Source organism: Trichomycterus rosablanca, chromosome 10, assembly GCF_030014385.1.
Source record: "Trichomycterus rosablanca isolate fTriRos1 chromosome 10, fTriRos1.hap1, whole genome shotgun sequence".
In the NCBI taxonomy this organism is placed as follows: domain Eukaryota; kingdom Metazoa; phylum Chordata; class Actinopteri; order Siluriformes; family Trichomycteridae; genus Trichomycterus; species Trichomycterus rosablanca.
In genome coordinates, this window is record NC_085997.1 from 12,855,511 (window position 1) to 12,881,940 (window position 26,430).

The 26,430-nt window shown below is 39.2% G+C and overlaps 2 protein-coding genes across 3 annotated transcripts; one reads left to right on the plus strand and one right to left on the minus strand.

Moving 5' to 3' along the window:
- Positions 1–821: 821 nt before the first annotated feature.
- zcchc4 (zinc finger, CCHC domain containing 4) lies at positions 822–24,828 on the minus strand. Of its 2 annotated transcripts, XM_063003608.1 has the most exons (13): positions 24,688–24,828; positions 22,557–22,675; positions 22,033–22,115; positions 21,606–21,884; positions 16,835–16,915; positions 5,818–5,890; positions 5,583–5,724; positions 5,384–5,484; positions 3,578–3,699; positions 2,683–2,758; positions 2,554–2,605; positions 1,556–1,682; positions 822–1,348 (listed from the first exon to the last, which is right to left on the minus strand). In XM_063003608.1, exons 1-13 carry the CDS (start codon positions 24,755–24,757, stop codon positions 1,255–1,257), a joined length of 1,419 nt encoding a protein of 472 aa, XP_062859678.1. In that variant the 5' UTR covers positions 24,758–24,828; the 3' UTR covers positions 822–1,254. The 2 variants fall into 2 exon arrangements, with proteins under 2 accessions (XP_062859678.1, XP_062859679.1); XM_063003609.1 differs by lacking the exon at positions 822–1,348 and having other exon boundaries at positions 1,591–1,682; positions 3,578–3,695.
- Positions 7,629–15,817, plus strand: si:dkey-219e21.4 (nuclear factor 7, brain). The gene is made up of 6 exons (XM_063003607.1): positions 7,629–7,787; positions 9,597–9,692; positions 9,927–10,157; positions 10,950–10,969; positions 12,595–12,728; positions 15,213–15,817. The coding sequence occupies exons 1-6, from the start codon at positions 7,629–7,631 to the stop codon at positions 15,815–15,817; spliced, it is 1,245 nt and encodes a 414-aa protein (XP_062859677.1).
- Positions 24,829–26,430: the final 1,602 nt, after the last annotated feature.

Below are 26,430 nucleotides of genomic sequence, written 5' to 3' on the forward strand. Positions count from 1 at the left end.
TATATGGTAAGTGGAGCTGATAAAATGGACAATGAGTGTAGAAACACGGAGGTGGTCATAATGTTATGCCTCATCAGTGTATATATACAGTGGAACCTCGATTTAACAGACCTTCATTTAACAGACTTCGAATTTAACAAACAAATCTAAAAAACTGCATGTCTGCTTCGATTGTTTAAAATTCCTGCAAGAAGTGTACCCATACCAGTAGTTCAGCAATTGTCTGCTAGCCAGCGCGTCACTTTGTTTACAAGAGTAATAGGCTTCTTTTTTTTTTTTTTTTTTTGCTGGGAGGCTTGCTTTGTTCTCGCCCTTTTCTCTGTTTTATGCTTAATTTTTGCAAGTTCTAGTGCTTAATTATGGCTTAGAAAAACAAGGAAAGTGATAAGTGAAAGAGGCATGCATCTAGGTATTGCTGAAAAGTTCAAACTTATTAAGGAAGTGGAAAGCAGTGTTTCTGTGACTTGTATATGTGAGGAATATGGTTATGTATGAAATGTGAAATTTCTAGTAGTACTGTACACCAGTTTTAATATTTATTCATGGGTTTTACATTACATATTTACATATTTATTTACGTTGTTCATTTCTACTTGCATGTTTAGCACTTATGTGGACCTTAGTGCTGTGTTTTTGTATATTTTCACACCACTCGGAAAAACCCTCGCTGTTTCAGACAATCGCATTTTACGGACAAGTGCTCTGCCTTTTAGTCTGTTAAACCGAGGTTTCACTGTATATATTAAAACTATATTTTTAAACCGGTGTGGAATAAATCTTCAGGTATTTAATGACATTACAAATCACTGATTTTTCACTACTTTTTAAACTGTATTTTTTAATAATGCAGAAAACAAATACATACACGTACATACACACACTATATGGCCAAGTGTTTGGACACCTGAGCTTGTTGGACATCCCATTTCAAAAAACAGATTAAAATAGTGTGACCTCTATGTCATATTTCCAGCTATAACAGCAGCCACTCTTCTGAAAAAGCTTCTCACAAGACTTCAAATCAAATCCTCAATTGATGTTCCAGTTTATTTCAAAGCTAATCAGTGAGGTTGAGGTCAGGACTCTGAAGTTTGTTTAATCCAAGCTTTCCCTCAAGGCTTAACAGACTGCATGGAACAGGACACAGTCATGCTGGAACAGGAAAGGACCTTGCATATAATGGATAATTGGATGCATATAATCTTCTTTATTTACATAACAATGTCTTCTGCATTACTGTGTGCTGGTGAGAAGTCATGTAACCTTGTTCTTTTTCTTTCCTCGTTTAACTTTTTTGGCTGTGTGTTTGGATAGGTTTTGCACTGCTTTAGCACTCGGCTTCTGAAAGCTGTAAATTCACACACGAAACAACATGAGCTGGTTTTCAGGTTAGGTAAAATTGCATGTCACCATTATGGTGTATAGTGTATAGTGATGCATACGTGTGTGTGTGTGTGTGTGTGTAAAATACTGAAACAGACAAAATTCAAGAAGTGTCATTATTTGGCTAACTAAACTATGGTGGCGATCACAGTATGTACAAGTATTAACTTACTTTTTCTTGTGTTTGTTGGGACAGGCTTTGTGTTTGTGCCCTGGCTGGCCACAGTTGTAGCAGCCTGTTTGACCACACTGATGATCTTGGAGAGCACAGCGTCCACATGAAGAACAATGGTGCCATGCTAAGAGCAGAATCCAACAATACAAACCAGGGGCTTGTACATTAGTATGACTATTACCATCACAAGATCTAACAGGTATGGACATTTAAGCTTGAAGAACTGTATTTTCTGTAATAGCACTGTAAATACAGTATGTCTTACAACATTTTTAAAGATATAAATGTTTGTGTGGTAAGTGATGCAGAGACACTTCTCCCTTTACATTATCATCATAGCTTCATTGCAATGAATGACAACTTTGGGCAGTGTTAGCTTAGCAGTTTAAGTATTGTACGAGTGATAAGAAGGTGGCTGCCACTACCAAGTTAGCACTGTTGGGCCCTTGAGCAAAGCCCTTAACCCTTGATTGCTTGTATTGTATTTGGTCACATTAGTAAGTCGCTTTACATAAAAGTGTCTGATAAGGCCACTCAGGTGGCACAGCAGTAAAATACGCTAGCACACCAGAGCTGGGATTTCAAATACATAGTATTGAATCTCAGCTCGGCCATCCGGATAGGCTGTTGTTCACAGGGTGGGACAAGCCGAACCCGGGTTCCTCATAACTGGTGCAATTACGACCTCTGCTGGCTGATTAATGGTGCTTCACAGAGTTGGGGAATAATGCGTTGATCAGGGTGTGGCTCTCCGTGCACAAGGCTGATCCGCAAATGAACTCGTCTCTTGCAGGTGAAAAGATGCAGTCGGTACTGAACACGTGTCGGAGGGGGCGTGTGTCAGTTGCGACGCTTCTCAGTCAGCAGTTGAGGGTTGTTTCGGTAGAGGTGAAGCGTAACACAATCAGGGTAACTGGATACGGTTAGATTAGGGGGAAAAATAGGAGAAAAAGAGGAAATGCTTGCCTCAAGAAAAAATAAAAGGACGCACTTACAGGGCTTTACACACTTTTCACATTCTGTACAATGCTTCCACTGTCTTCCATTCTGAAAAAAAGCAAATGAGAAGATCTTTAGGCACAGTTGTTTACTATCTAAGAAAATGCCCAAAAGAAACGACATACCTTTGATGTGCACGCATCACACTTCGTGCAGTGCCTATTCTCTGCTGAGACGTATCTCTCACAAATGCTGCAAAATCTGGCATGTGGAACAGTGCAGGAAAGGCAGCAAGATATTAGTTTTAATTAGTAAACAAACACCATGACCGCATGAAACCAAACATATTTCTTAATAAATTACTGCAACATTTGCAAACCAATTGAAAACCATTCTCAAACATTAGATATTAGCTATTATTGGCTCTGATTATGAGATCTAAATAGTGTAACATTTATAAATTGCATTAAGTGAGTATTCTTTTAAAACTGAATTGTTAATACAGTGGTACCTTAAAACTCAACGTCAAGTGGTTCTGGGATTGGCGTTGAGTTTAAAAGACGTTGAGTTTCAAGGTATTCTTTCCCATATAGATGTATGGGAAACATGTTAATGCGTTCTATGGTCCTGTAGACTCGCATATATATTTAGGCTTATGTAAAATAATGGGGTTGTTTTTGACACACACTGACAGTAACAAAAATATAATATAAAAACACTGAAATAAAAAGCTGATTCTCACAATTTCTCAGAACCCCGAGCTGTAACATAAGTTTAAAAGTGAAACAGCTAATCATAAATACATGTGGAGCTTTCAGAGTGAATCTGATGGTTATTTCACACAAATGATGTATTATCGCACCGCTCAAGCCGAGCGCTGAACAAAGCGACTGTTCATTGTTAATTTGAAATTAAATAAAGAATTTTTTTTTTAAACAGACTGAAAACGTTGAGTTTAAGGATACAAATTTCTCAAAGAAGGGTGTTGAGTTTCAAAGATTTTGAGTTTAGGAGATGGTACCACTGTAATTAACAATAATTGTGTCATTATTAAAGTACTATGTGTGTCTGTGGGTTTACCTGTAGCCTTCCTCGCTCGGCAGAACAATATCTTTAGGACAAAGATTTGTGAACAGCCGAACTGGGGACTGTTTGCGACCAATCTTGCCCTGTTTGTACAGGGGGTGATTATCGTAATCTACCTGCAGTAAGAAAAATCAGACTGGATTTACAGTACATAAGTATAAGTGCACATAAGTAACAATGAGAAGCTACAGGGAGTGGACAAGATATAAGAATATACCCTCTTCCTAAAAATTCTGCAATGTTTAAAACCTGTGACTGGAATGAACAGTCTAGCATTTGACTTATTTCCTCTTATACCATCCTGGGAAATTGGCACATAATAAAAAAGTGCCTGCACCATAGGGGGCACCTGGCCTGTAAAAATGCCAAATTTTTGTTGACTGTTATCAGACTATGCAAAGCAATCACTAAACCTGCAAAATTTCACCAGATTGCTGGCAGCAGCATTACGGATGCCCTACTGTATTTAACCTGTGGGCTAAATCTTTTACTTGCAACCACTGTTCTTTTTTGCTGATGTTTGTTTTAAGGGGTCTGGACAGCATATGGACAATAATTAGTTTCCCAGTTTTCCTAAATAGTGCAGCTGCAATTCAGGCACCCACTTTTTGAAACCAAGTCCTTACTGAAACCCAGTTGCCTCATATTGATTTGAAATTCTACATATGCAAGTACTAAGTGAGAGGTTTTTTGATTGATGTGTTTTTTGATTGGCGGCTTGATGGCTTAGTGGGTAGTACTGTCACCTCACAGCAAGAAGGGTCCTGGGTTTAATCCCCAGGTTGGACGGTCCGGGTTCTATCTGTTTGGAGTTTGCATGTTTGCATGTTGCATGGGTTTCTTTCGGGAGCTCTGGTTCCCTCCCACAGTCCAAAGACATGCAAGGCGGTCCTGGTCCTATCTGTGCGTAGTTTGCATGTTCTCCCCGTGTCCGCATGGGTTTCTTTCGGGAGCTCCGGTTTTCTCCCACAGTCCAAAAATATGCACGTGAGGTAAATTTGACATACAAAATTGTCCATGACTGTTTGACATTGTGAACTAATTAAGCTTGTGCAACCAGTAATGACCACTTCTGTCCTGAATGTAACCAAAGTGTGTAAATCATGACGTTAAAATCCTAATAAAATGAACAATTTGGCAAGCCATCAACGTTAACTTATCGGTGTATCTGTTTATGTAATTGCGATTAGGTCACTGTAAACTCTATAGCATTCCCATTATTTTGTTCACCTCAGGTACACATTTATATAGGTGTACAATACATGTACTGTATATAGTTACATGTATACTGCTGTCCATCTGTTACCAACCCCCTACCCTACCCAGCTCATCAATGGAAAGTGGTTCCCTACTGATCAAATATTATTTAAGCTATAAACACCAGCACAACAAGTGACAATCACTCAGCAGCTAAGCTAAACGTGAAAAGTGCCAAGTAAATTTTCAGCACTATACACACTAATGTTACGCATGTACCAAGAACAACTTAATGTCTGGTCAGTGTTAGTAGCTCCACATACAGTGAAGCCGGAAAGTCTGCACACCCCTTTCACCGTCTCCACATTTTATTACATTACAGACTCATTCTATAATAGATTGAGTTCATTTTTTGCCTCAAACATCTACACACAATCACCAATAATTACGAAGTGAAAGCAGGTTTTTACACATTTGTGCTAATTTATTAAAATCGAAATGTAAAATATCATATGTACACAAGTGTACACAAGACTTTCCGGCTTGACTGTAAGTAGCTGTAGGTAGACTGTAAGTAGCTGTAAGTTGTTAGAGAATATGTACTTGGTAATCCAGCATGGTGAAGGAAGGAAAACATTCCAGGATTCTTGGCTCAAAAAAGTAAGGAAATATCCAGACCATAGGCATCTCTGACATACTGCACTCTGCAGAACAGTTTTCAATGGTCAAACATTTACAATCATTACTCTTTTATCATTATTTACAACATAGAAAGGTACCATGGATATATAAAATTACACACTAGTTTCCTGTAGTGCTCTCCATGTCTCTGATATCTTAGAGAACGTGTGTCCTAGAAGCTTCACCAAACCTCCAAAGGGTGGGTCTGCCACCATCACTACTTTACTCCCACTTAGAAAGTCCCTGAAAACTTTGGCTGCATCCTGGACAGATGAAAAGTAAGAAGAGTAGCAGATGGTGTTTAAATTGCATGGATGATTAAAAAAGTGTAGAATATGGCATGTGTTGCTTTTTACCTCTCCGTTGAAGAAGTGATGATTAAACATGTTATAGTGACAGAATTCATCCTGTTCATAAAACTGGGAATATCTAAAAAATAAATAAATAAATAAATAAATAAGTGATTTTAGTCAATGTTATAGGCAACCATGACCAGGAGTCCAAGAGAGCATTATACCTTCTCTCACACTCCCAGATTAGTGGGTGAAATGCAAGTGATGTTGTGGGTTCAAATTCGCAACAATTAAATAGAAAGGAGTTTGTAGGACAGGTCCTGCACACCAAGATAGGTTCAGTCCTGGTCAGGGTCACTATAAGTCTGGTGCACCCGGGTAATCCTGAGAACAAGGCTGGGTTGTCAATTAATCATATATCATCACAGCTGGGTTTGATCCTCATTTTTAGCACGTCCGATTTTTGCTTCCTCTCTACTGGTGCTGACCCCCACCCCGATTGAGGAGAGTGAGACTGTCACACGTCCCCTGCGACACGTGTGCAGTAGCCGACTGCATCTTTTCACCTGCACGAGGCGAGTTCATATGTCGATCAGCTTTGCGCACAAGAGCCACACCCTGATCAGCGTTATTCATCGACATCGTTATTCATTATGTGCAGTCGCCATCAACCAGCCAGCAGAGGTCGTAATTCGCTCAGTTATGAGAAGTCCCTATCCGGCTTTATCCTACCCTATGAACAACAGCCAGTCGTTGGTTATGCAGCCACCCAGCCGGATGGCAGAGCCGAGATTGAATATCATGTGTTTTACCGCTGCGCCACCTGAGCGGCCGATCCTTAAACACTGTGAGGAGTTTTGCATGTTTTCTCCATGTCTGTGTGGATTTCCTCTGGATTCTCTGGTTTTCTTGAAAGCACCCCAGGTAAATTGCCTGATCCATTATGTAAACATAGTTCAGATATTTTCTGCCTTGTACCCAGTGTTTACAAGTGGCACCAGGCCAACTGTGACACTGACAAGGATGAATAGGGGAAAACTAATATTTAAAAAGCTTAAATTAGTGAGCAGCATTGTGCTCAAGGTGGTAAAGTGGGTGCCACAAAGCAATATGAGTCCTGGGGACAAGCCTGGGGTTCAATCCTCACCTCCAGTCACTGTCTGAGGAGCTTTGTATGTTCTCCTTTTGTCCACATGCAGAAGCTAGATGGCTACACTAAAATTGACAAAAGTGACTGAGTGACTGTTACCCTGCGATGAGTGGCACTGCACCCGCTACAACCATGATGAAGCGTTAGTGAATGAGAGACGAGTTTAGACTTTTATGTGTCAACCCACAGGAAACCACAACTTGAGCTAGCACAAGAACTTCTGCAGAAGCAAGCATGTACATGTACGTACACACAGGCTATAACTTGTTATGGGCTTATACACACATCTACAGCTTTTCCAGCACATACCAGACCAGAGAAGAACTTTAAGAGAACACTGACTGGAAAACTTTACCCTGCATCATACAGTACTGTAGGTAATACTTCTATTTTATAATTTACCTTATAAGTTGAGGCACTTAAATTTTTTGTGCACTAATTTCCTGTTTGATTATGTAGGGTATAAATATGATAAATAAGAAAATAAATGAACAAATATGTGTTGAACTGCAATGAAATTACAGACATGTAAACGTGTTAATGGTAAATAAACTATATAAAATAAATGTGTGTATATTTTTGTTGTCCGGGTTAGTTTTTGCAGTGCGTGCAGTGTTATATAGTAGGTACTTGCAGGCTGTTCTACAGGCAACTTCTTCATGAAAGGAACAGTAATGAAATGATTGGCTACTGTAAGCAAATCCACTAGTTAGAAAACACATGTATGTTTGTATTCACAGAGCTGGCAGAAATGGCAGAGGAAGACCGCACCGCTCAGCTACCACAGGCTGATCCGTTCAGTCTGACATCAGTCACGCAGCCCTTCCCTCCCTCTCCAAACACAAAACGCAAAACTGAAGGGACCACAAACAAATGCTCAGAGGTTTGTAACATTTTGTCCTACAGTGGTAATACAGAGTAGAGCACTGTTAACAGAATAATATTTCTTCTCTTTCTGTAATTTGCTTAATACTCACTAATAATGGAAGTCAAACTAAATTAGAACTCTTCTATTATATTATTCATTACTAATGGTTACCAACAGCACTTGTATTTTTTTTATATTTTCCATTAAAATCTTTGGACGTCGGCGCCCAGGTGGCGCAGCGGGATATTCTGCTAGCACACCAGCAGCGAGTTTCTGAACTCCTCGGTTCGAAACTCGGTGTTGCCACCGGTCGGCTGGGCGCCATCTGGTGGGCATAATTGGCCTGCAGCAGACACTAATTGGCCATCGTATCTGCAGGGTGGGGGCCGGACTATGTGTGGGTGGGTGGGTCTTCATATGCTGTGTAAGGACCCTGATTGGCGGAAGAGACATCTGTGCAGTGTGCAGTGTCTCCTCGGATGCAATCTGGTATCTCTCAGCAGCAAAAGACAAAAATTAAGTGCGCTAAATTGGGAGGAAAATAGGGAGAAAATGCAAAAAAATAAATAAATCTTTGGAGTACATAGGCATTATATGATGAAATGTATGTATTATTTTCTCACAGACTGTACTACTGTATTGCTACATATAAAAGTTTCAATATACACTGATTAGGCATAACATTATGACCACCTTCCTAATATTGTGTTGGTCCCCCTTTTGCTGCCCCATACGCAACAAACTGTGATGCACTGTGTATTCTGTCACCTTTCTATCAGAACCTTGACTTCAGCAATTTGAGCTACAGTAGCTCATCTGGTGGATCGAACCACAAGGGCCAGCCTTCGCTCCCCATGTGCATCAATGAGCCTTGGCCGCCTGTGACCCTGTCGCCGGTTTACCACTGTTCCTTCCTTGGACCACATTTGGCCCTTGTCAAACTCGCTCAAATCCTTACACTTGCTCATTTTTCCTGCTTCTAACACATCAACTTTAAGGATAAAATGTTCACCTGCTGCCTAATATATCCCACCCACTAACAGGTGCCGTGATGAAGAGATAATCAGTGTTATTCACTTCACCTGTCAGTGGTCATAATGTTATACCTGGTCGGTGTATATACATATGTATGTGCTTGACAGGAGCAGGTACATTTTAAAATAAATGTACCCATCCAAACAGCTAATATCTTTTCATTCTCACTTGCCTTAGTATTTTTATCTGGTAATAAATAAGCCTGTATTTATCCGTGATGGCAGCAGTATTTACCCAGCAACTGTACTATGTTTTGGGTGAGTTTTCCTACATTTTGACTCTGGGGTGCTTTCAAGTTGACACATAAATACCCAAGTTAACAAGCATGTGTAAACGGTTTTTTTTCTGCAAGTATAGCTTAAAGTCTCAACAACAACATTTTGTCTGGCTGTATCACCTTTATAGTATTTTTACCCTGTAGAGATTACACAGTTAACTTTATACAAAGACTTCATCTTATGCTACAGTTATGATGTTATATTGTATTCTATCAGATTTTTTTCCTTTCTGCACCCAAACTGATTATTTCACTGTGCTGGTGCACAACACATAGAGGCTGCACACTACCACATGGCTTCTCTGACATATGTGAAGCTGCCGGCTTATCTTTAGCATGCTACTCGTTCCACATTCTGCAAGTGCCTTAACCAGACAGTACGAGTCAATGTTGTAGCTGCAAGAAGCCAAATACCCATCCGGGCCACCCCTCCCTCAGCCAATTATGTGTGCAAAGTGCCCGGCCAGGGATATTTATAATACTTTAGTTTAATCAGTGTGTGTGAACACTAGGAGCAGCTTTCCTACTGGCTGGACCAGCTGGAAAAAGAGAGCAAAAAGACAGAGGCTCACATGGCATCTTTGAAAAAACGCCAGGTCAACTTAAGTGTAAGTAACTTAATCATTATTCCTAACTAAATATTACATATATTTGCTGTTCAAGCATGTGTGTGAATACAGTTCAACCCTGAAACCACCTATGATAGTCATAAATCCTTTACATGAAATGCTCTAACATGATAAAGCCCTGAAGCTTCAAACTTTTTCATTGTAACAATTATGACACACCCAACACTGAACCCTGATCACTGTTCCTCCTGTCTCTCTCCGCTCGGGGTAAAGACTAGTTTAGAATCGATGGAACAGCAAGTGCGGGAGCGGTTTGACACCATGCGTCTGGCTTTAGAGAAAGACGAACTGTCTGTTCTGAACTCACTACAACAGGAACACAGAGAAAATAGCAGCAAACTGAGCCGGGTTCTGCAGGACTGGAACCAGCACCTGAAACTGGTGCGCAAACACATCAGCACCATCAAGAAGCTGCAGGAGGATAAAGCTGAGAGCCAGCAGCAGGTACAACTTCACAAACCTTGCTTAGTGCTATGATGTTTGCTTTGTTTACAATAATAATGCCCCCCTGCCTAATTTCCTCAATTTTTGTATGTCACACTTAATTTTAGCTCTTTAAACTGAATTTAATGTAAATAAAGAGAACATGACTAAACAGAAAATCCAGTTTAAATCCTCAACATAACCTGGTCCTATGATAAACTAATTGCCTACTTAGATGCTCCATCAACTATTTAACTAATTTAACACTAAGCAGCAATTAAAAAACAAATGAACAAGTTACGGAAATGTATCAATCTGCAAAGGGTTTCATTTCTAATGCCAATCAAACTACATTACACCATTACTCATTATTTCCCCCCAAAAAATGGAATAGGGTGGATATTTTCTTAAGAGAATCATCCAAGAAGTTGATAAAACACAAAGAAAACTGCAGCCTCACAAGTGTTTATGATGGTCAGCGTTAATGATTCCAATAGTAGAAAGAGACTGGCAAAAATAGTATTAATGGTATTAAAACACAACCAAGAACATCATAAGAACATGAATACATGGGTCTCATCTTGCATTTGAGAGAAAATGTTCATTATGCCACAGCCGTTTATCGACAGCAGTCAAACTGAGCATGAAGGCATTAGCCAGCTGTAGGTGTTGATTAGCTTATGTATATAAATTAGTAGTATAATACATTAGTAGTAATTGTGTTAGTAAAGTGAACTATATTGTGTAGTAAGCAGTAATTCTATAAGCAACACTTTTGAACTATTTTCTATTCTCTCTTCTTTGTGTTTTTAGGTCTATTGTAAAGATTTCAGGTAAATCAGTTGAACATCCCACTACACTTTCATGCTATATATGTATTATCAGCTATATATTATCAGTGATTCTTGACTCTGGTCCTGAAGTAGCCCTGACATGCACATTTTTTCCTGTTTCCCTGCTTTTACAAACACATGATGTGGTAAATGACACAAACCCAACATACAAGAAATCTATTGAATTTAGTTTGTTTATTAGATGCATAATAATTTTGCAAAGTGGTCCCTAATCAAAAGTATTTCTGAAGCATGGATACTTAAATATTGTAACTTTGCTATTTGTAATTGAATTTTATACAGGTAAACTTTGTGCTTCATGTTTGTATTTATTAAAAAATTTAAACCAGCTATAAAATAGCAGGTAATGAACATCCAGTATAAATTGACATGTTGAAGGTTTTCCATGTTATAATATATAAGAGTTAAAAGTTTGGTGGTTCTGGGCAGATTGGTGGCTAAGTGGGTAGCACTGTCACCTCACAGCAAGAAGGTCCTGGGTTTGATCCCCAGGTGGGGCGGTCCGGGTCCTTTCTGTGTGGAGTTTGCATGTTCTCCCCGTGTCTGCGTGGGTTTCTTCCGGGAGCTCTGGTTTCCTCCCACAGTCCAAAAACATGTAGCCAGGCTAATTGGAGACACTGAATTGTCCTATAGGTACCAACCACTAGGATGCATAAACCAGTGCATTGTAGTGCCGGTCCCAAGCTCGGATAAATAGGGAGGGTTGTGTCAGGAAGGGCATCCGGTGTAAAAACTGTGCCAAATCAACAATGTTGATCACGATCCGCCGGCGACCCCTAACGGGAGCAGCCGAGGACATAGAAAAGTTGGGTGGTTCTCTTAAGTATAGAAACACTCCTGCTTGTATTGTCTACCCTCAAAACAAACCTGGCTAAGATTAAAACACAGAATATTATACATTTTGGACAATATTAAAACATGCCATCAGAAAGGTGAAAACAGTACAAAGCCACATTTTAGCATACATGTTGTGTAATCCTGGTCAAATTGCATGTTTTGTTGAGTTTTTTAAGTAATAATAGGTAACCATCCTCTAAAGTTAAGTTTGTTTTTTTTCTATGAATTTAACACCATTTATAGTACATATTTTCTTATATATTTTTCTTGGTAAATTAAGCAAACAAAAATAAACTGTGGATTATAATAACAGTATGAAAGTTAACTTACTTTACTGCAAAAGTTTGAATTTTGAATAATACTGTACATTTATTATTGACTTTAACTTGGCGCAGTGTTATGTCTAAAGACGTCCTTCAGGAACATACAACTTAAAAGGTTTAGTCCACCCATAAACTAACAATATATTTACCAGGCAACTGCATTAGGTCTCAGGAAAAGAACCTGCCTGTTTACTCAGCCTTTCGACACTGGGGTGCATTTACTCATAGTATTTAACAACGAGTATTGGTATGTACCAGGTTTGTTCTAAGATATGAGCCAGAAAGCAATAGTCAGACCCTGCATACTTCCTGAACAGAGTAAAGAATCACTGATTGATATGCAACAATAATCCAACAAAACATATATAAAATGAGTATACTGTATATAAAGAAATATAAATAATAAGTGTTGGTAAACAAACATGTGACAATATGCTGCTGTAGTTGCCATAAGAAGCAGGATGCGACAGAGGTGGCCTTAAAATTAAACGAGGAAAAGTTTAAGAAGCTCATGAAGGTTTTAGGGAAGATTTCCAAAGATCTGCAAGTCCAACTTCAGAGAAAGAGCCTGCTGTTAGGTAAGTATTAAGCAACATTACAAGTAGATAATTGTTACTACATGTCATTTGTAGTTGATTTTTAATGTACAGTATATTATTAATCTGCAAATAAAAAAATTGTAAACTCATGCTAGGAGATGTAAAGCCTTAGAAACTACAAGGTTCCATGTTAAGCATCCTATTACAAACCTATGAAAAATAAAGCAGATTATTTTGGTGTTATATACAAAAAAGCACAATTTTGGGAGCTCTGGTGGCACAGAGGTAAATCACACTAGCACACCAGAGTAGGGATGTCCCGATCACGTTTTTTTGTTCCCGATCATTAATTTTGATCCCGATCCGATACCGAGTCTCAAACCGATACTTGTATTTTCTAGATATTGTCTAGATAAGAACTAGATAATACTGTTCACACAGTGCACACTTCAAGTACATTACAGTTATTCAAATTAATCCAATGTATATGTTTAACAACTGAATAGCTCTGCAGTGCTGTAGGAAAGAAATTGCCTGCATCCAAGCTATTGCTTAATGTTCTTTTATTGTTACAAAATAAAAGTAAACAAACTTAGTGCAGTATTGTAGTAGTAAAACTCAAAATGAAGTGAAGGTTCTTTTTGAGGAAAATCAGCATCTCTGCCGTGTTAGCAGACAGCCGGTTCCTCTTCTCATCATATAATAAAAAACTCGCTGTATTCGACTGAGTGTTTATTTTTTAGGTGCCGTATCAAATTGGTAGTAATTGTAGATCGTTTGGTTAAATTATATCTGGTTTGTTTCTTATGAGCCACCGTACTTGTATGCGTGTTGTAACTGTAACAAACTTTTCTGTGGTTGTATTGTGACAATGGTTTGATGGACGTTTCTACGCGAAGTGAGTGTGTTTTGACCCTTTGGGGCTTCCATAGTGCATGGAATAGCATGCTTGGCTAACGCGATGACTCTAGCTGTCCGCTATTCGGTACCGTAACAGAAGAAGTTAATAAAGTGTTATGCTCCCGACAATTAGTGAATATACCGTGTATTTATTTCTTTATTAAGCAAGTGCATCACTACGACGCTCGGTTACATAACTAAGCCATTCAGAGAATATACAGAAAATGATTGGCTCGTCTGAGGGTGGGAATGTGGGATGAAATTCCACATGACTGCTGCAATTCTGACCTCTGCTGGCTGACTGATAAAGCCTGCACAGAGACAGGGGATAATGGAGATCGGTGCGTGACTGTCCATGTGCAATGTGGATCTCCATATGAACCCGACTCACGCAGGTGAAATCATTATTACCAATAAAGCTTAAGAGAAATTGAGTAGGATGTTTGGGGTTTTAGTACATTAAGCCATGTTAAGTTTTATTAAGTGTTTAAAGGGTCTCGAAACAGCAGTAAAATGCTCAACCTTTTTATCTCTGTGTTTCCTACCTGCACCATGGATTGACAGACCACTAAAAACATTAAACTATTGAATTAAACCATACAAATTCTGGGCCATGTGATGGCCATTTCAGGCTGCTCTTAGATATACACTGATCAGCCATAACTTTAAAACCATTTATCATTTATCAGTTCCACTTACCATATAGAAGCACTTTGTAGTTCTACAATTACTGACTGTAGTCCATCTGTTTCTCTACATACTTTTTTAGCCTGCTTTCACCCTGTTCTTCAATGGTCAGGACCCCCACAGGACCACCACAGAGCAGGTATTATTTAGGTGGTGGATCATTCTCAGCACTGCAGTGACAATGACATGGTAGTGGTATGTTAGTGTGTGTTGTGCTGGTATGAGTGGATCAGACACAGCAATGCTGCTGGAGTTTTTAAATACAATGTCCATTCACTGTCCACTCTATTAGACACTCCTACCTAGTTGATCCACCTTGTAGATGTAAAGTCAGAGACGGTCGCTCATCTATTGCTGCTGTTTGAGTTGGTCATTTTCTAGACCTTCATCAGTGGTCACAGGACGCTGCCCATGGGGCACTGTTGGCTGGTTAATTTTGGTTTGTCTGATCCACTCATACCAGCACAACACACACTAACACACCACCACTATATGTCAGTGTTACTGCAGTGCTGAGAATGATCCACCACCCAAATAATACCTACTCTGTGGGGGTCCTGACCATTGAAGAACAGCATGAAAGGGGGCTAACAAAGCATGCAGAGAAACTGATTGACTACAGTCAGTAATTGTAAAACTACAAAGTGCTTCTATATGGTAAGTGGAGCTGATAAAATAGACAATGTGTGTAGAAACAAGAAGGTGGTTTTAATGTTATGGCTGATCGGTGTACATTTAAGAAAGCATATCACAGCCTTAATTTCTGAACTGACCTGCCAATGACAAATGTAGAAACTAAATTAGATTTTAGTTTTACAGCCAAGTCTTTTGGACCAAGTCAATAGATCCCAATTTAGGAATCTGTGGCTTTAATGTGTTATTTTTGACAATGAACCTGAGCTTGATCACGATTTTGTTGTTAAACTTTCTCACCAGAATCCACAGTGGTGGTGATTGACAGAACAGCCAGCCACAGACAGATACAGGTGACTTCAGGGAGGAAGTGCATGCACCTCTCTCCAGATGACACACCAGTTCCTGATCACCCCCTACAGTTTGACCAGATCTACTGTGCCCTCGGCTCACCTGCCATAACAACAGGTCAGCATTACTGGGAAGTGGATGTTCACTGCTGCCCAGCCTGGTCTGTGGGGCTGGCTTATGGCAGCCTGCACAGGAAAGGACATGACAAAAGCACTAAACTGGGCAAGAACAGGCTCTCATGGTGTCTGGAATTTCGAGATGGGCATCTTTCAGCCTGGCACAATGATCGCCATGTGGCACTGGACAAGGCTGGCCGGGCAGAGCAAGGGGCACTTGTTAAGGTGGGAGTTTTTGTGAACTATCAGAAGGGGCGAGTCACTTTTTATGATGCTGACTCTATGAAAATGCTGCAGGAATTTTCAACAAGCTGCTCTAATATGTTTGATAGAGCACATCACCAGTTTACTGAGCCTGTGTTCCCTGCATTCCGCTTTTTTAAACCCAGAGATCGACACGCTGTTCCAGATCATATGGAGATCTGTGACCTTAGTATCTAAAACATTAATCCTAATCAAATACTATAGTGATGAGTATTTTAGATTTGTACAAATATGCAACTGCAATTTCTTGTTATATCAGCTTGAAAAATGTATAGCGCCTGCAGTTAACATACACGGATCAGCCATAACATTAAAACCACCTCCTTGTTTCTACACTCACTGTCCATTTTATCAGCTCCACCATATAGGAGCACTTTGTAGTTCTACAATTACTGACTGTAGTCCATCTATTTCTCTACATACTGTTTTAAGCCTGCTTTCACCCTGTTCTTTAATGGTCAGGACCCCCACAGGACCACCACAGAGCAGGTATTATTTGGGTGGTGGATTCTCAGCACTGCAGTGACACTGACATGGTGGTGGTGTGTTAGTGTGTGTTGTGCTGGTATGAGTGGATCAGACACAGCAGCGCCACTGGAGTTTTTAAATACCATGTCCACTCACTGTCCACTCTATTAGACACTCCTACCTAGTTGGTCCACCTTGTAGATGTAAAGTCAGAGACTTTGAGTTGGTCATCTTCCAGACCTTCATCTGTGGTCAAAGGACGCTGGCCATGGGGCGTTGTTGGCTGGATATTTTTGGTTGGTGGACTATTCTCAATCCAGCAGTGACAGTGAGGTGTTTAAAAACTCCATCAGCATTGCTGTGTCTTATCCACTTATACCAGCACAACACACACTAACACACCACCACCATGTCATTGTCACTGCAGTGCTCAGAATGATCCACCACCCAAATAATACCTGCTCTGTGGTGGTCCTTGGAGAGTCCTGACCATTAAAGAACAGTATTAAAGGGGGCTAACAAAGCATGCAGAGAAACAGATGGACTACAGTCAGTAATTGTAGCACTACAAAGTGCTTCTATATAGGCTTCTAAGTGGAGCTGATAAAATGAACAGTGAGTGTAGAAACAAGGAAGTGGTTTTAATATTATGGCTGATCAGTGTATTTACATATATGGCATACACAGCAGCTGTTTATTTTAGCACTTATACATTAAATACCTTACCTGAAATCAATATCCAGTAATAAACTCTTCATAGAATGAATCTTTCCCTCTGAGCTCCATATCTTAATCAGTTCATGTAATCTGTAAATAAAAAAGTAAAGTCTGTATATGGTACACAGAATAAATTGCATTGTAATAAAGTTTTAAATTAACAACACATAAAAATGACTGGTTTTAATATCATTATTTTAAAATGGTAAGTTTAAATGCACATAATTAAAAATATTATGTAACGTAAAACTAAATTAAAGCTTAGAAGTAACAAATAGGGCTGTCGAGATTAAAATGCTTAATCAAAAGATGTTTTATTGGGCTGTTTGTGAACAGACTTGTCATTTTAAATAACTGGCTGAAAGATGGGTAGCTGTTAACAACTCTATATAGGCATTATCTGATAATTTAGATTTAATTATTTTATCGTAATTTCATCAATTTTTTTATTGGTGAACATGTTCTTGCAATAAAAATGTGCCTAACCTTTTACATTTTGTTTAGTTATTTTTGCAATCGATTAATCACAATTAATTTGGTTCTTTAATCAAGATTAATCTTGATTAAAAATGTTAATCGCATGACAGCCCTAGTAACAAAGAATGTCAGAATTTTTACCAAATAATTATTAAAGTGCTTATTAACTTAAAACAGTTTAAAATGGTTAAAACATATAAGATTATTGTTATTCTAAGCTCTTTGTAGGTGAAATTCAGCATCACAGGAGAATTTTTTTTTTATTCTTATATTTTATACTTAATTCTTTGTGCAAATTACATCCAAAAGAGAAATCCTAATTCAGTGATGACAACATCAGCTGCAGTAAAACAAACATTACCCAGGAGAATGCTAAAAACAAATATCTGCTCGTCTCCATACTAGTTACCAGTGTGGTCTACATGAATGCTAAGTTATTATTGTATATATTTACATTTTCAGCATTTAGCGGACGCTTTTATCCAAAGCGACTTACAAATATGACTGAATAGTTTGAGCAATTGAGGGTTAAGGACCTTGCTCAAGGGCCCAACAAGTGGTGGTGGTGAGGCTTGAACCGGCAACCTTAGGATTATCAGTCCAGCATCTTAACCACTGAGCTACCACTGCCCTCTATATATCAAAACAATTGGGTACTATTAGGTAAATCACTAAAATTATTAAAGAAAATAAAGACTAATAATAAAAATTCCATTGTGTTTCTCAAGCTAGTATTACTGGTTAGCTGGGGGAAGTTGTGGCCTAGTGTTTAAGTAACTGGACTAGTAATCAGAAAATCACTGGTTCAAGCTCCACCACTGCCAGGTTGCTGCTATTGGGCCTTTGAGCAAGGCCAAAAACCCTCAATTGCTATGACTGTAAAGTGTCACAGTACTGTAAGTCACTTTGGATAATAGCATCTGTTAAATGCCTAGAATGTACACTGTTAACTATTTACCCAACCATAATATAAATTATACCATGATATTGGATTATGTGTAGATCCTATCTACAAATAATCCAATATCATTTTATAATTTATATATACCATGTTAAATAACCTTTTTGAGATGTAAATGCTGAAAATGCTGAAAATGCTGAATCTTTAGCTAGTAAGCATTCTAACTTTCCAAGGACTAATTTGTAGTCAGGGACAAATGGTGGCTGTCATTCTGAGCACCCTGGCTGCCTGTTATTAAATGGCAGTATGACATGTGGTTGGGTTTCTAATACAATCAGATGTTCTTAATAAGGAGAAGAGATTAAAAAAGGCAAATACTTACTAGACAACTATATATTTAATAGTATAAAAGCATACTATTATATAAGTGTTTCCTTAACTCACTTAAAATGACCAGCTGAGCTAACAAGCTAGGTATTTTACCTACACTTTTCCAAAACAGTCATATACACGGATCAGCCATAACATTAAAACCACCTCACTGTCCATTTTATCAGCTCCACTTACCCTATAGAAGCACTTTGTAGTTCTACAATTACTGACTGTAGTCCATCTGTTTCTCTGCATGGTTTGTTAGCCCCCTTTCATGCTGTTATTCAATGGTCAGGTATTATTTAGGTGGTGGACCCATGGGCAGCGTCCTGTGACCACTGATGAAGGTCTAGAAGATGACCAACTCAAACAGCAGCAGTAGATGAGCGATCATCTCTGACTTTACATCTACAAGGTGGACCAACTAGGTAGGAGTGTCTAATAGAGTGGACAGTGAGTGGACACGGTATTTAAAAACTCCAGCAGTGCTGCTGTGTCTGATCCACTCATACCAGCACAACACACACTAACACACCACCACCATGTCATTGCAGTGCTGAGAATCCACCACCCAAATAATACCTTCTCTGTGGGGGTCCTGACCATTGAAGAACAGGGTGAAAGCAGGCTAAAAAAGTATGTAAAGAAACAGATGGACTACAGTCAGTAATTGTAGAACTACAAAGGGATTCTATATGGTAAGTGGAGCTGATAAAATGGACAGTGAGTGTAGAAACAAGGAGGTGGTTTTAATGTTATGGCTGATCTGTGTAGATGTCCCATTAGATGATTTCCCTGTAACTAGTTTGTCATTAAAAAATCAAAACCATCCTGTATGATAAAATAAACTGTATGCTTTGTTTATAGTTTATAGGACTTATCCAACCTTTATTTGAAATTTAATTTATTTAGGAGTAATTTATGATCTTTGTGAGATGCGAATTGAGCCGTAGTTTTATTGCCCTGAAAGAGGAAGCTAACTGTGGTCCTGGAGTACTCCCATCTGTAATTTATTTTATTTATTTATTAGGATTTTAATGTCATGTTTTACACTTTGGTTACATTCATGACAGAAACGGTCATCAGTTCACAATTTTAATGTCAACAGTCACTGACAATTTTGTATCTCCAATTAACCTGACTGTATGTCTTTGGACAGTGGGAAGAGTCCCCGGAGGAAACCCACCCAGACACGGGGAGAACATGCAAACTCCACACATAAAGGACCTGGACCCCCGTCTGTAATTTAGTTTCTTTAATTATCCAAACAGACCTGACACACATTAGCTTTAGACACACCATATCCAATCAGCTATTTCACAGGTCCTACTTCATGTAGGTGAGCAGGATTTTTTTAATGTTCAGGACAGGAGTGTTCCAGGATCTGGAACTGCTCTAAACTAGGACATGTTAATAGCAGTCCTATGGAGCACTCCTCTATACATTTTTAGGTTTTTCCAGTACATCACGGTATGATGGGTTTTCTGCTCTAACACACCAACCTAAACTGGTGACTTGAACTGTAGCAACTTTTGAGCAGGAATACATGTAACTGCTGGACACTGGCCCTGGGAGACTTGAATTATGCCTCCCTGACATAATTCACTTTGCTGAGCATCAGTGTTAATTTCGTTGACGAATGATTTTCGTCATAGTTTTCGTCAACGAACCTTTTTTTCATGACGAAAACGAGACGATGACTAAATAAAAACTACAAAAAAAGATAAAAACTATGACGAAATGAATCGACACTTTCGTCAACGAATAAAAACGAGACGAAAATGTTTGGCAGGGACGACATCCAATAACTGATTTAGTTTTGTGGAAGGTAGGGACAAGTTAGAAAGCGATCCAATCATAACTACTTTAGCGTATGTGGAGGGGTGGGACAAGCCGATTAGCCATCCAATCAGTACTAATCTTTTGCAGTACCGCGGCAGAGCCGTAGATAGAGATAGCTCTGTACCGCGGTAAGAGCACACTCGCACAAGTTTGATCTAAACCCGGGAAGACCAGACTAGCCTGTGAACTGTCGTTACTCATGGAACTAGGTTAACTCCACAATGTCAACAGGGAGAAAGAGGAGCGCCGATATATGGACACATTTCTCATTTGACATCGTGAAAAACAAGATGATGTGTAAACCATGTGGGGCCATCTCGGGTAAAAACACAACAAATCTGAAACATCTGGCACCGCTGGCAGTATAATGGCAACATAATGTCACTGCTGCTTTTATGGTACCCAGTTTTATAAAGAAAGTAATATGCAATTTGTTATGAACAATGCATATATTTTTCAGGCAGAGCAGGCCTACTGGTCATTAATATGTTGTTATTGTTATGCTCAATAAGCAAGGTCAGTTAAATAAAGATGTTTGAAATAAGTTAAATCTGTTTTTGTGTGTATTGCACATTCAAACATTAATAATATTCCATAACTGGTAAAAAATGTTTCATTTTGTGTAAGTGTATATAATGACTTAAATAATTTAAGGGAAGTGATAAAAAAGCATTTACATTTTACACCCTTTATATGTATTTTAGGGCGGCACGGTGGCTAAGTGGGTAGCACTGTCACCTCACAGCAAGAAGGTCCTGGGTTCGAACCCCAGGTGGGGCGGTCCGGGTCCTTTCTGTGTGGAGTTTGCATGTTCTCCCTGTGTCTGCGTGAGTTTCCTCCGGGTGCTCCGGTTTCCTCCCACTGTCCAAAGACGTGCAAGTGAGGTGAATTGAAGATACTAAATTTGTCCATGACTGTGTTCGATATAAACTTGTGTAATGAATAACTACCGTTCCTGTCATGGATGTAACCAATGTGTAAAAACATGACGTTAAAATCCTAATAAACAAACAAATATGTATTTTAGTCGACTGAATCGACTGTAGATTTAGTCGACTATATTCTTATGATAATTAGTCGACTAAAACTAGACTAAAACTAAAACAATTCAGATGACTAAATTATGACTAAAACTAAATCAAAATTTGCTGTCAAAATTAATACTGCTGAGCATGAATCCAGACTCACCTGGGTGTCCCTACACACAGAACCTTCTGGAAGCCTAATCCAGAGAGAACATTCAGCAAGAAATGGCAGCTGCGATCAGCGAACAGGTACTGGGCATTACTCTTCTTGTTCTCTAGGGGGCGAAGCAACAGACTGGGCCGTTTCAGCTGAGAAACTGTGATATCACCAGAATACAGCTGGTGTGAGACGTGGATATTCCACTCTGCATGAAGGAGCAGGGTCTGACAATCTACACAGAACCTTCTCTGATCCAGTGGCAAACATGCAAACTCCCTGAACCTGTAGAAGGATAGTAAAAGTATGTAAACTTGGCCATTATACCAGCATAGAAATAGAATCGGACAACTGTCTGATTATATAAAGCAACATAAAATGATTACAATCTAATTATTTACATGCACAGCAGTTCTACTATAGACACACTTACCTTGCACAGTATTCTGCATGAGTAAAGGCGGGTCTTTTTAATCGGTTTTGCTCCTCTCTTGCATGCAGGCTTTCCTCTGATACCTAGCACAAACATTTTTAGGCTCTTTTAAGTTTTACATTTCAATTGAGCAAAACAGCTATTGTTTTTTGGTTACTGTACTTTAGGCTCAGCAAGTTAATATTGAGCAGGCATGAAGTTAGTTGCAAATGCTTCCTTTACAAACAATTCATATATATATACTGTATATATGTATATCTCATTTAGTATAAGGGTGACAGTGTCAGTATAAGAGTTCACCATTTATTACCACTCTCTAACTGTGGTCCTGGATTACTCCCGTGTCTTGCAGTTTCTGTGATTATCCTGTGTTGAATCATGCATTACCTAAAACTACCTGTCCTAAATGTAACCAAATGTAAGTGTAAGTGTAATAAATGTAAGTGTAAAACAATAAACAAACAAACTAAAAAGGTGGTGTAATAAAAGTAAAACACAATCATATTTGCTTCAGATGCTTTTACCTTTTCATTTTCCCACTGAAAGAACTTGCAGTCTTTTCTATCTCGACATGCAGAGCATGCATAAAATCTCTTTCCACTCTTGTCACCTCTACACATGATCTGAAACAACACTGTAGGTCCTGCAAAAAAGACAGTTTCAGTTGCAAGAAAACAAATCTAGTTTTAATTAACTTTATTAAAGCCTCTTCCAAGTCTTTTCACTCTGGCATAACAAAGTTTCATTTGATGGGAGTCTAAACATTTTCTGGATTTGTTACCTATGTTTACCTTTTACACTTTTAGCAGAATGTGTACTTATTTTAATCATCTGTTACTGTGCACAATTTGTCAGCCCCTTTCTAACCTATTGAAGGTAATAGACATGGACATGGACAAGATATTAAGATCTATAATTTTCTGCACAGAACTGCCACTAACACTGTTGTTTCTGTTGGTATGTGTGGTACTATAAGCATTTCAGGTGGAGCTGTATTCCATCAATGTCTTGCTGTACCTGCCGCATTTACAACACACTCTACGATGCTAAATATAGTGTAACACCTATGGTCAGTTGTCAAAAGAACACTGCAAAGTTATAGTTAATTGATCTCCACTAGTCAAACAATTAATGACATTGAATTATACTGTGAGTAAATACGAATTAAGCATTATTGTTTGTTTATTAGGATTTTAACGTCATGTATTACACTCTTTGGTTACATTCATGACAGGAATGGTAGTTGCTCATTACACAAGGTTCTTCAGTTCACAAGTTTATATCAAACACAGTCATGGACAATCTTGGTATCTCCAATTCACCTCACTTGCATGTTTTTGGAAAGTGGGAGGAAACCGGAGCACCCGGAGTAAACCCACGCAGACACAGGGAGAACATGCAAACTCCACACAGAAAGGATCCGGACCGCTCCACCTGGGGATCGAGCCCAGGACCTTCTTGCTGCGAGGCAACAGTGCTACCCACTTAGCCACCGTGCCGCCCAATTAAGCATTATTAAGCAATAAAACAGCAGCAGAAGTGGAATGACATAAGAATGTAATTTCACTAGCTTTTCCTTACGTTATGACAAGAGGGTTAAAGTGCATAAGCTGTATCTGTATGGTTCCAGTGGTAGCCCTGTGAGGGTAGTAACTGCCCACTGGGATTGTGTTTTTGTAAGCTGCATGAATACGTGTCTATTATGTGACATAAATATTAAAGTATCTGATAAAATGGACATGGTAAGAGTCACCTGGTGGCAAATGCAAGGTTAGGTGTATATGCATTCCCGTCTAGTAGCCCTTCATAAAATAAATTTTATGAGGTCTGTTAGATCCATTGGTTAGGTTCAGCTAATAAAGCCAGGAGTTTAGACTGAAGCCCCCCAAAAGTCCAGAATACAAAAATTTTTATGTCCTTGTACCTACAATTGAGATTAGTGATTTGCACTTAGAGATCCCCAGGTGGGGCGGTCCGGGTCCTTTCGGTGTGGAGTTTGCATGCTTTCCCTGTGTATGCGTGGGTTTCCTCCGAGTGCTCCGGTTTCCTCCCACAGTCCCAAGACGTGCATTCAGGGTAATTGGATACACCAAATCATTTGATATAACCTTGTGAACTGATGAATCTTGTGTAATGAGTAACTACCATTCCTGTCATGAATGTAACCAAAAGTGTAAAACATGACATTAAAATCCTAATTAACAAACAAACAAACATTTGCACTTAGTTTGTACTACATTTTATTTAGCATTGCACTTTATAGAATAGAAGAAGCCTTTATTTGTCATGTATACATATACACTATACATATACGTATAGTACAACGAAATTACTTCTTAACATATCCCAGCTTGTTTGGAAGGTGCCCCTGGAGCACAGAGGGTTAAGGGCCTTGGTTAAGGGCCCAACAGTGGCTGCATGGCAGAGTTGGGATTCGAACTCTCAGCCTTTCAGTTGATAGCCCTAAGCTCTACCCACTAGGCTACCACTGTCCCACTGCACTTGTCTTTTAGTATTTAATATGGATTTTTTCATATGTAAAGCATTTTGAATGAACTGTCTAAAATACAATAGAACTAAATCATTTATGTAATTACCGAACATTTGTATTAGTTTCACTATAGAACAATAAACTCCAAAAGTTGGTTCGCTCACCATGTGGACAGTGAGGAACGGATTTGTCCTCATCTTGAATAATCACTTCTACATCTCCAACATCTGCCATTTCTGAAGTGTCTATAATTAGTTATTATTCACATCTGTTTAGATCTGCTGAAGTCCACACCGAACACACATCTCAGTCACATGTTCACCCGGGTGAGTCTGTCGCTGCTATATGACGTTCAGTTCACGTGTAGATCAACAACACCGCCTCCAACAGTGTGTGAGCAAAACATACTGGTCTCTAGTGATGGGTCGGTCGCGAACGATCCGGCTCTAAGAGCCGGCTCTTCAAAGTGAACGACGGGATCCGGCTCCTGATTAGGAGCCGATTCGTTTTTTTCCCGTTTTTTTTTTCTGTCAAAGCCGCACGTGATTGGTCAAGATACGTGGTGCCGTTTGTGTGTTTACACTGAGCAGGAGGGGAGGGGTTACACACACACACAGAGACAGCGTGCACACGAACAGGAGGGAGAGAGAGAGAGAGAGAGAGAGAGAGAGAGAGAGAGAGAACTCAGTGCTTTACACAAGTCAAATCAAATCACTTTATTGTCACGTCACATTAACACAGGTGTGAAAGGTGAGTGAAATGCTTAGGTGCTCAGTCCCTCACAGTTCCAATACACATTAATTACAAAAAATATATACACATTAACTTACACAGGCAGACATTTCACGCTGGAAAGGTGAGGAAAATGAGTGAGAGGAAACATAGTAAAGTTTGGACTCGAGGAGCCCCTTTTACAGAGAAGTGCAGGCCCACTGGTGGGAGACCAAGTGTTCAGTCTACCCACATCTTATACATGTGATGGCACATAGACTGTTTATCTGTCCACTCAGAGAGAATCTTTTTTAACAGGGCAGATCATAACAGAAAAGAGAAACAGGATCAGCCCATCAAAGATGAGCTCCTTGGTTTTTCTGAATGCTGATCTTCACTAAACTATCTTCTTTTTGTTTTGCACATTTTCATTTATATTTTGCTGAGTGTGAGTGATGCTTCGTTGATGTAGTGTTGTTTCACTCTAGATGCTTGTTTATTTTGTTTTGTTTATTAGGATTTTAACGTCACGTTTTACACTTTGGTTACATTCATGACAGGAAAATTCACCTCACTTGCATGTCTTTGGACTGTGGGAGGAAACCGGAGCACCCAGAGGAAACCCACGTGGACACGGGAAAGACATGCAAACTCCACACAGAAAGGACCCGGGCTCTTCACCTGGGGCTCGAACCCAGGACCTTCTTGCCGTGAGGCGACAGTGCCAACCACTTAGCCACCATGCCGTCCCACTCTAGATGCAAATTTACAAATAATATACACAATCAGATCTTTTTGTCTAATTGAGATAGGTCTTTGTTTTTGTATTTTATCATTTATTGTTGGAGCACTCTGTTCCATGTTGAGTATATAAATAAAGCAATTTAAATAATAAACATTTAATACAATGTTTTTTTTACATTAGTAATTCATTTTACATGTAATTTGGTAATAAATTAATTTAAGCAACAAAAAAATCTAAGGAGCCACTTGGGAGCCGAAAGAGCCGGCTCTTTCTAGTGAGCCAAGCCAAAAGAACCGGTTCTCTAAAAGGAGCCGAAATTCCCATCACTACTGAGTGTATGTCTCCACTTCAAACCAGCATTTTATACTGGTCTCCACCTATAGGAGCGCGTTGTGAAGGCTGCTTAGACTGAAAAACTGAGAACAGGACTATAAAAGTAATGAAATGGATA

Excerpts from the sequence above, each read along its gene's own strand:
- si:dkey-219e21.4 (XM_063003607.1), top strand. The coding sequence starts at position 7,629 with ATGTTTGTATTCACAGAGCTGGCAGAAATGGCAGAGGAAGACCGCACC. Across the intron at positions 7,788-9,596 it reads CCACAAACAAATGCTCAGAG|GAGCAGCTTTCCTACTGGCT; the intron begins GTTTGTAACATT and ends TGTGAACACTAG. Across the intron at positions 10,970-12,594 it reads GTCTATTGTAAAGATTTCAG|TTGCCATAAGAAGCAGGATG; the intron begins GTAAATCAGTTG and ends ATGCTGCTGTAG.
- zcchc4 (XM_063003608.1), bottom strand. The coding sequence starts at position 24,757 with ATGGCAGATGTTGGAGATGTAGAAGTGATTATTCAAGATGAGGACAAA. Across the intron at positions 22,116-22,556 it reads TTCAGTGGGAAAATGAAAAG|GTATCAGAGGAAAGCCTGCA; the intron begins GTAAAAGCATCT and ends TGTTTGTGCTAG. Across the intron at positions 3,700-5,383 it reads TCACCATGCTGGATTACCAA|GTAGATTACGATAATCACCC; the intron begins GTACATATTCTC and ends TTCTTACTGCAG.